A 10,917-nucleotide genomic window follows, 5' to 3' on the forward strand; every position below is an offset into this window, starting at 1 on the left:
ATTATTCAAACTAAATCCTATACCAAATTCGACATGTTATTTGGTTTGTTGTTGTTTTTTTCCCAAGTTAAAAATAAGGATAGCAAAGTTTGCAAGGACCATACTTATAATTAATCCCAAGATGCTTTATAATATCTTCAAATCATTTCCCAACTGAATTTTTTTTTTTATAAAACGTTCAGCTCTTCACACGCAGATACACAGCTCAAGATTTGTTGATCTGATTGTTTGGCTTTTTTTCTAAGTTCCATCTTTGATTGAATTTTTTATTGCAGAATATCATTGTTTTGTGTGATTTGAAGCAATATCCATAACTTGATGGATAACATGTCTTATCCGGTGATACTGACTCTTATGGTGCCCAAAGTATCTAAGTCATATAGGCATATCTATTTCACTTGTTTTCTTTTCCTTTATCTGCTTATCTTGTCAATTAATATTCGTCTAGTTATGGTCATTATCATGACGAAAGCACTTCATGAACCAATGTACATGTTCTTGTCTCATTTGTGTGTAAATGGGGTTTATGGAGCCTCAGGATTCTACCCTAAAATGATGTCTAATTTAATAGTGGATTCATATGTGATCTCCTCTCACATGTGTGCTCTGCAAACCTATGTTATCTACAGCTCTTTACTGTGTGAGTTTACAATATTAACAGTGATGTCTTATGATAGATATGTAGCCATATGCAAACCTTTAGACTATCATTCCAGGTTAACTAAATACACCTGTGTGAAATTAGTTCTGTTTTCATGGATTGTTCCCAACTTCTCTGTGATTCCAGCAATCGTGTTATCAAATCTGAGGCCATTTTGTAATTATCACATTGATAAATTATATTGTGACAATTGGTCAATTGTAAAACTTTCTTGTACATCATCTTTTGTGAATAATGTCTATGGATATATTAATGCAATTATATTTGTTAGCTGTGCAGTTATTATCATAGTGTCCTATGTTAAGCTGATCTCTGCATGTAAAGCATCTTTAGAAAACAGAAGGAAATTCTGGCAAACATGTCTGCCACACATATTATTGCTGATAAATTTCACTTTTGCTTTGTTTTTTGATGTTATGTATAGCAGGTATGGATCAAATGACATTCCTGAGAGTCTGCGTAATTTTTTGGCATTAGAATTAGTTATAGTTCCACCTGTTTTTAATCCCCTAATCTATGGATTAAATATTAGAGCAGTGCGCAGAGTTTTTGTCTCATGTATTTCAGCAAGAGTAAATGTTTTAGAAGCTAAAAAAGGCTTAAGTCCTTGACAATTACTTGATACTTGCAAACAGACATGTAAAATATTATATTTTTTAAAAGTAAATGAATTACAACAAAAAGTAAGAAAAACAAGAATGTATAAGATGTCAACATTATTTTATGTACATCATTGAATATTTTCATAAAACATCCAAGAGAAAATTAGGCTTATTTTTGTTTTTGTTTTCACTGCCACCATATCCCCTTATGAAAATTTTTGTATAACATTTCATATCCTTTGTTGATTTATTTGCTGATGTGTGTCTAAATTACCAAAAATATATTAGAAAAGCCCAGGGAATTTCCTGAGCTGTGTATAATGTGTTTCAATTTTACAGTAACACTTAATTTCGATAGTCCACTTTAGACATTCTACTATACAAGTAACTTTGCAGCTAAATCAACTAACTGTCATTAGAGTATAGACTGTCTGCTTAATATCTGCTAACACTTTATTTTGTTGGTCCCCCAACAGACATTCTACTGACTATAAGTAACTAGGCAACTACAAGTCAACTTATTCTACAGTAAAAGGCCACCTAAAATGTGCAGTTTTATCACACATTTTATAGTGGCCTTTTATTGTGGCCAGCCTAAGGTATACCTGTGCAATAATCATGCTGTCTAATCAGCATCTTGATATGCCACACCTGTGAGGTGGATGGATTATCTCGGCAAAGGAGAAGTGCTCACTAACACAGATTTAGACAGATTTGTGAACAATATTTGAGAGAAATAGGAATTCTGTGTACATAAAAAAAGTCTTAGATCTTTGAGTTCAGCTCGTGAAAAATGGGGGCAAATACAAAAGTGTTGTTTATAATTTTGTTCAGTGTAAATTAAGTGATTAAACCATTGGTTTAGTTGTGTATGTTAATTTAAAATTTTTGTTTTAAAAAATATGCCGCCTTCAAGCCCTTCCAGTGTACATGAACATCTTCACTGGTTCCCTGGTATTTGGCCTTCCTATGAAGGTAATATGATTCCATAAAGAATAAAATTGGACAGGGTAAGATTTGTGAACGAGTATATACGATTGCAAGCTTAAATAAAATTTGCATGTGTAATAGAAGATTTCTAAAGATGTAAATCACCTTTCAAGTGCAAGAAAAAAATATTTGCAGCATTTTACTGTTATTCGTAAGTGTAATGCATGTATTGTGAAACTGCAGCTTCGTACTTGCGCAGAATAAATATGATCTGTATTCTTTTGACTGTTCCCGTAATAACCCGTTTTGTTGCGTCTTTCTTTTAGTTGTGCTTACAGTTTTGGTATGATTCTCTCACTCATTGGGCCCTATCATACATTTTTATAGAAATTGGTAAATAAAATTAATAATTCCAGCATGAATCTAAAAATGTTCACACATAAATGAAGGCCTGGCATTAGAGTAAAAAAACAATGTGGAATGAGCATTATTACACACACACATGCACGTGTGCACACACAGACACACAGGTGTGTTTACTCTTCACTCCTGTTCATATCCGCCTATAGCTGTTTGTTTTTATTTATTTTTTAAAAATTAATTTCTTATTCTAAAGTTAATCATTTTATACATTTCAATTATTGAAATAATATGAAATTGCAATCAAGTATTTTCTTTTAGTGGCAACTTATGTGGCATTATTGCAAACTTATTTGGCATTACTGCAAATTATTGCAATAACAAGATACTTCAAAAGACCTCAAACAACAACAAAAAATAATTCTAAAGTTTGAAAAAATACTGATTTAATGTATTTTAAAATGTTTAAATATATATATTCATAACAAAAGCTGTTATAAGAGCAGTAAGTCACATCCAGAAAATGAATGGATCTCTATGGGGCCTCTGCTGGAAGCATATGGTAATTACACTTTCAGGCTAAAAATATATTATCTACAAAAAAACATCTAACCATCAGATGGCAGAATTATGCATCTAACACCTAGATCAATATCCAGAAACAATTCCTATTTAAATTTGATCATCATTGTGTTTTTTTCATTAAAAAAAAATAATATTTCATATGTATGCTAATTGTGTTGTTGAGGAATTCTGCAGTAAATAGGTAAAAACAAAACGTTATATCCCCCAAAACACAGCATAATAATATATATGAGAAGTAAACAAAAAAAATGATATATAATTTGTATTATTAAAATGTATATTTTTTCTACAATAGCTCTATACATGTTTGGGGTCATATAGACGCCAAAAGGTCATGAGTGTAAACAGGAAATAAGGGCATATGAGGGTTAAAGGGTATGGGAAATTACTCTGATTGGTTTATTGCACGCTATGCCCAAAACACTCCCACTCAGAGAATACAGATAACCCTTTTAGACCATGCGCTGCGCGTGACAACTAGAGATGCGCGGTTGGCAGTTATAGCCACGGACTCCGTGGATAAACCGCGGATCGGGCGGATGACGTGACGAACATTTTTTTTTTTAAATTAAATTCGGGTGGGTGGCGGGCGGTTTCTAGTCTCGCGGCTGTCATTAGCAGCGCCTTGTATCAGCGGATGGCGGGCGGGAAAATTGGTCAAAAACGTTGGTACGGATGGATGGCGGACGGATGATGAGTTTTGTGATGCGGTTGCGGATGAAATAATAGCCCATCCGCGCATCTCTAGTGCCAACCATTTTCCCGTCGTTAAACTAGCAAAAGTGGATTAGGACTTGCACCTTACGCTTTAGACCATGTGCTTAGATCATTAAAATAGGGCTCATTGAGTTTTGCAAGCACCAGGACGAGGACAGGTCCACCTTCTTCATGAAGCCAATCAAATGATCTTCTCGCTGACCCTCGATTTACTCTTATAGATTCAATAAACACGCCAGTCGCCAGAACACAACTTTATCTTCTTTTGGCTCAGCATCGTTCTCGTTGCCGAAATGGTACTTTTAATGCACACATAGCCTACATGTTAAATAAATAAATAAATCATGAGTGCTTAAGCTGTGCACCATTAGACTGACTATATGAGTTAATACTGAATTTCGAGCTGGTGTGTTAAGAGAGGCTTGTAATCTTATGTACAATTTCACAAATCTTACCCTGCCCATGCAATTCTTCATGGCATCATCTTCATACTTTCCTAATTTTTTCGTAAATGCACTTAAATGTGTTATCAGTGTTTCCCACCATTTAATATACTGTAAAAAAAAAGGTAAGCTAACTTAAAAGGTTGAATGTGATGGTTGTCTTTTTTGTTTTAAGTTAACTAATTCACTCCAATTAAATAAACATACAGCGTCGGGGCTCAATGCTATAATCATTTTTTTTTCACTGTACTGCATATATTTACTTGACCTGCTAAAATTTTCACAGGCTTTGCCCTAAAAAACAAAAACGAAAATAAAAAGTTTTGGGATGTTTGCTAACAGTATACAGCTAAGCAAAAAAACGAAAATGACTAATGAGCCCATTGCCGAGTCTGTTAAGGTGTGTGAGCCGACATCAGCGTCTGACTGTATTGGTATATTGGTGGAGTTCGTTGGAATTAATTGGATCCCGTAAACACTTCCTTCGCTAAGGTGCATGCGATATGCTGGGTTGCTGATGAAAAATTATTTGATGAGCTGGATGAGGAAATATTTACTGGTCTACAGTCTCCGCTTGTTCCATCCAGTTCCAAGTAATCTTCGTCTCTGCTGGTTCAGTCCAGTTCCAAGTCGTCTTTGTCATCGCTGGATATAAGCTCAGTTGCAAATCGTCTTTGTCATCGCTGGATAAGCCCAGTTCCAAATATTCTCAGTCATCGCTGGTCAAGTCCAATTCCAAGTCATCTTTGTCGTCGCTGGTTAAGCCCAGATCCAAGTCATCTTTGTCATCCCTGTTTAAGCCCAGTTCCAATTCATCTTCGTCATCGCTGGTTAAGCCCAGTTCCAAGTCATCTCAGTCATCGCTGGTTAAGCCCAGTCCCAAATCGTCTTCATATACGCTGCTTCAGCCTGGTACCAAATTTTCATCATCCAGCACCAATTCTCCTGCATCACCATTGGCTCTGCCCAGCTCTAAGTCTCCTTTGTCACTGATGGGTACCGCCCAGCCTTCTACTCCCTCCTTGTCTGCCAAACCTATCCAGTTCTTCTGCCTCTTCTCCGCCATCTCCCTTCAGCCCCTCAGTTCCTGCAGTGGTTCTACCCAGCTGCTCTTATCCGCCTGCAGCTCCACTGAGGCCTACCTGGCTTGCAATGTCACCCTGGCTCTACTCTCACTGTTTTGCCTGAGTTCTCATACATTCATTAGTTGCCATGGTTACTGATTAGTTCAGACATGTCCCCGGTTCCTTTTATGATCTTTCCTTGTGTATTTAATCCCTCAGTTTTCCTGTTCATTGTCTCGCGTTAATGTTTATGGTTTATTGAGTTGTATTATAAAGTCACTCATTCTGCTTCACACATCTCATCTGCTGGATTTACTAATGCTCACTATTTTATATTATTGAAATGAATAGAAATTTTATTAAAAAATGTCACTATATATTAGGTGTATTTAACTACAATGTGATCTCCTGAGTGTTACCTGTTAGATTTATTAAAGACTTTTGTTATATTATCTGATCGTCATGCTCTTTATTACAACCACACAGTTCATGACAGCAACTGACTTCTTACATACCTTAATCAGGTTAGATGCCTTGTTTTCATTCCTGTCAAAAATGAAAATGTCGCTACCCTCAAAGGGGTCATATAATGCCATTTTTGTACAAGTTAATATGAATCTTTAGGGTCTAAATGAAAACTTTGTAATATACTTTAATTAAAAATTCTCATTAGTATTGTAAGAAAACACTAATTTTACATAGTCAAAAACAGCTCTGTTTTCAGCAGCCGTTTCATATGCTTTTAAATGATAATGAGCTTTGCTCACTCTGCCCCTCTGTTCTTTGGGGCGTTTTGACAACGCACGTGGAGTGTTGCCTTGACAACAGTTGAGGGTATATTTTGGAACAAGAATGGCAGCAGGAGTCTGTGAGGACACATCAAGATGACGGCCCCGAAGAAGTTCGACAATTAAGGCTCGAACAGGACGTTTCTGAATGGTTGGTTAACGTAATGTCACTTTGATCTATTTTTGTATGTACTGGCAGGGTAGCATAGTGAGATACTGACGCTATGTGTTTACTGATGTATAGGTTAGTTCGTTGACAGATTGATGTTGATTGTACACATCCATCAATCAACTTTACCCTGAGTGTAAACATTAGCCGCATTCATCGTGAAGCGTGCAAGCGATTTGCAAAGATTAATATTTAAAGGTTAATAAAACATTACACTCCCTTCTTCTGGAGGTGCAGCAGGAAAACATTCTTTGAGGCAGGGGAAATACAACATATAAGGAGATTAAAACAAAAACACTGGACGGATTTTTATCATTATATGATGGTTGTGTACAGGCACTGCCAACACACATTTCAGTACAATCAACTTGTAAAAGTGCATGTACCATTATATGACCCCTACAATAAGGTCTATGATATGAGGCAAGCACAAATGTAATGTCCCCCATTGACTTTTAGGAGTTTTATCATGCTACTCTATAATAATAATAATTTTGGTTTAAAAGTGGCTTGACTATGCCATCACCAAGAATAGCACATTTCTTGATCTCCTGGGAAAAATGGCCACACAGAGAAACTATGTCCCATGTGGGATAATTATACAACTTGAGATAGTTAATGACCTCTGGCTCTAAGAAAGATTATTGCACCATCTCTTTATTCTCTTGTCAAGCTATCTGAATCTCTTGTGAATAAAGCAGTGAGAAAAACAAGAAGTGAAGTGTTTATTTAAAAGTTCATAATTAAACAATGTGTATTTGAATATTTCATATTTCAAGTTTTATGCAAGTCAATGCTTTAAGTCGCAGGATAGTTCAGGATAGTTTTTGACTCAGGATAGTGGTAGTAATTATTTTGTACATGTAACCTGTAAAAACATTTGCAATTGTGTTGTGAAAATAAAGTGACCATTGAGTTCACATGTTATAAGTAAACCACATGTTGTATCTTCTTCTGGAAACATTGCTCTTGGCACTGTGATGATATGGGCCTAAGCACTTCCACAACTCGTTGTGCGTCAGGTACCTTGAAAAGAAAGACTTCTGCATATGAGACACATGTTTATCCTCGCTCATAGATCTGGAAGCTTCCTCACTCCTTATTCCTCGCGGAGCACTTCTTAGAGTATTGAGATTTCGAGATGGCTTTCTTTGATCAGTATCCGGGTCAAAGGCTGGAGTACAGAGGAGCCAAAGCCACTAGAAGACAAGCCTGTTATACCTTTAGCCAAAAAGGCATAACAGCTAATGCTAACTAACAGCTAATGCTAACGCTGTGGCTGTACACAGGAAAGGAAAACTTTTTGGATGGATGTCAATGGAGAAGAGGCTTCACTACACTGAATAAACAGCTTTTGTGAGGAAAAGGCTTATCACTTAATGAATGCCTGTCCACTTATCTTCAACATGTTTTACGTTAAACAATATTTTAGTTGGGAACGGTAGATTTTACTATGATAAAATGTTATTTAATAAGAGAAGGCAGAGAAGGGAATGTCGCAACAGGTAGGACTTATTTACGGCATTACCATAGTATTTAATAGAGTGATATTGTATGTATATTGTCTAAAAAAAAGTAAAAAATACAGATGTTTTCTTTCTTTAGCTTTCAGGTTTTACCAGTTATTAGACTTAAATTGTAATAGACATCCCAAGTCTCCCGGAAGTTCCGGGAGTTTCCCACATATTGATAGCGGCTCCCTGATGCCTGCAAATTATTTAAAATATCCCGGAATGTAGAGCTTGCGAGCTCCAAACCGCGTAGCGCGCGCACGGCAGAGAATTATAAATATTGTGTTATATTGTTAAATTAAAATAAAACAAAGTTTTTCTTCTATTGCTGCCAGGTTAATCTTGCACTTTAATGATATACAGTATGACTGCTGTGTGCCTAATGATGATGATATAACGCTTTTTAATGAATGATGGTAAAACAAGAATACATATAATAATAATGAATTAAATATGTATTAAATTACAATTAAGTTTTAGTGTAATCTTAAATATATTTTGTTGTGCCCTGTAGTGACTTGCACTTTGCAGCTAATAAAGATATTCATGCTTTTTTTCCGCAGTAAAGCACATTCCACAAAAAATGTAGTCCTAGGGCCCTATCATATACTTGGTGCAATGCAGCGCCAGGCGCGACGCAAGTGTTTTTTGTAGTTTTCAGCCTAAAGCAGTTATTATTTTCACCTACTGCACCACATTGTTTAAATATGATGCATTTGCACCCATTTATGTGCCCATGGGCATGCTGGTCTGAAAACGAGGTGTGCTCAGGCACATTTTGGCACGTTGCTATTTTGAGGCAACTGAAAGAGACTGCGCCATTGACCACCAACAACCTGGTCTAAAGTCAATGGCGCAGTACTTTTTTTGTTACTGTTAAAGGGCGCATTTGTGATATGAGCCTATAGGTGGGTGCACAACGTGTGTACACTGCTTATTACACACACAGGGCAGCATAACACAAACATCCCAAATATAAAAGGATAACAAAGTAATAAAAGGATTACAAAGTGAAAGATTATTATTGTGTACATAAAAATATGGTGGAATCCAGTTTGTCCCGTAGATGGTCTGTCAGGTTTCTGTCACTTCTGTCTGGTTTTATCTTAGTGGGTGACAGAGCTCTGACATTCCCGGTTTGTCATGTGCTTGTGTTCTAGTTCTGTTTATTGTGAGCACATGGCTTGTCATGTGTTTTCCTTGTGCCATGTGCTCTCCTGTCTATTGTCTAGCCCCTCCCATCTAGGTATCTAATTAGTGGTTAATTTGTCCCACCTGTCTTTCTCATTACCCTCCTTTGTTTGTTCCCCTATTTAGTCTCCCTGTGTTTGCTGTCCTGTGCTGGTTCGTTGTCAATGTTTCCTGTTTCCTCGTGTTACCTGTTTTTGCCTGTTTTCTCCCCCTCTGGTTGTTTTGTTTATAGCTTGTTTTATTTTGTATTATTTAATAAACCTCATCTCATCCTGCTCTTGTATCCTCGACTCAGTTCTGACCATTCCGTGACATGGTCTGCTTGTGCACAAAAGCTCAAGCAGATCCGTTTCCTCTCTGGAGAAGTATTCAGTCTTTCCGCTTGCAAATTCCACCATGTAAATAGCGAATCCGCCATGGCGCGAGCACAGCTGGCTTTTAAAGGGAATGGGAGATGAGACTCTGATTGGTTTATTGCTCGTTATGCCCAAAACACACCCATTACTCATTAAGAGAATAGGGAGAACTCTTTTAGACCATGCACAGGGTACTTTAGACCATTTTTCCGGTCGTTAAACTAGCAAAAGTGGATTCGGACACACCCTAACTCCACATGTGCCATGCGCTAGATCATGTGCTTAGATCGTTAAAATAGGGCCCCTACTGTACCTTTACTAGCCATATAACACCAAATATAGAACATTTATTCACTAGACTAGACCAACGCGCTAATAATCCAGAAGGATATGGCAAGCCCTTTTAGCTTTTATTCATTTTCAGGATATGAATTCTTGATATCAAAAATTCAATTTTCACTAGTTGAAATAATATTGATTGATATCAGGAATTAGAATTCTAATAGTAACAATGGCAATTTTTTATATCAGAAATTACATTTACACTAGTAACAATGCTAATTCTTGATATCCACAATTTAATTTTCTCTAGTTAAAATTATAATTCTTGATATCAGCAACTGAATTTCAACTAGTAAAAACTATAATTCTTGATATCTGTATTTGTATTTTCACTAGTGAAAAGTCACCATAGGCTGCCATTCAAAATCAATTGTTGATATAGAGAATTGATTTCTTACTATTTGAAATTCCAATTTCACATATCAGAAATACAATTCTTACTAGTAAAAACCTTTATTTTTGATATCAAGAATTCAATTGTCACTAGTTGACATGTCTATTCTTGATATCAACAATTGAATTGCTACTAGTAACAATGTTCATTTTTGATATCAATAATTCCATTTTCACTAGTGACAATGTTAATTTCTGATATCATGAATGTAATTGTTACCAGTAAGAAAGCCATTTTAGATATTTGAAATTAACATTATTACTAGTAGCAATTAAATTGTTGATATAAGGAATTCCCATTTTTACTAGTAAAAATGTAATTATTGATATAAAAAAAAAAATTCTACTAGTAAGAAATCAATTCTTGATATCAACAATTAATTTTGAATGACAGGCTATGGTGACATTTCACTAGTGAAAATACAATTACAGATAACAAGAATTCAATTGTTGATATCAAGAATTTAATTGTTGATATGAGGAATTCTATTGTTGATATCAAAAACGTAATCGTTGATATCAACAATTCATATCCTGGAAATGAATAAAAGTTAAAACGGCTTGCCATAGAAGAAACTGGTTAAGGTAAACTATAACTGACTGTCATAAAACTGCCATTACACAATAGGCTGAGGTGCCTCTGAGTCTGATCCAAGTTAGCTTCCTCCAATGGTAAGATACAGATTCTATCATCTCCCTATAATAAGACAATCTCTGGAGGAGATTTTGAGTATTGAATATTGAGAAGCATCCAATGTAACAAGAGAAAACAGGAACTAAACACAGGAAGTGAACACAGAAAGAG

At 35.8% G+C, this 10,917-nt stretch overlaps 1 protein-coding gene across 1 annotated transcript; it reads left to right on the plus strand.

Moving 5' to 3' along the window:
• The first annotated feature begins 268 nt into the window (after nucleotides 1-268).
• Nucleotides 269-1,272, plus strand: LOC143740656 (olfactory receptor 1G1-like). The gene has a single exon (XM_077232664.1). It carries the CDS (start codon nucleotides 319-321, stop codon nucleotides 1,270-1,272), a length of 954 nt encoding a protein of 317 aa, XP_077088779.1. The 5' UTR covers nucleotides 269-318.
• Nucleotides 1,273-10,917: the final 9,645 nt, after the last annotated feature.

Source organism: Siphateles boraxobius, unplaced genomic scaffold (assembly GCF_051911475.1).
Source record: "Siphateles boraxobius isolate OS27281-9 unplaced genomic scaffold, OSU_SipBor_1 18, whole genome shotgun sequence".
Taxonomy (NCBI): domain Eukaryota; kingdom Metazoa; phylum Chordata; class Actinopteri; order Cypriniformes; family Leuciscidae; genus Siphateles; species Siphateles boraxobius.

What these genes read in the sequence shown, in the direction of transcription:
- LOC143740656 (XM_077232664.1), top strand. Translation starts at nt 319, where the DNA reads ATGGATAACATGTCTTATCCGGTGATACTGACTCTTATGGTGCCCAAA.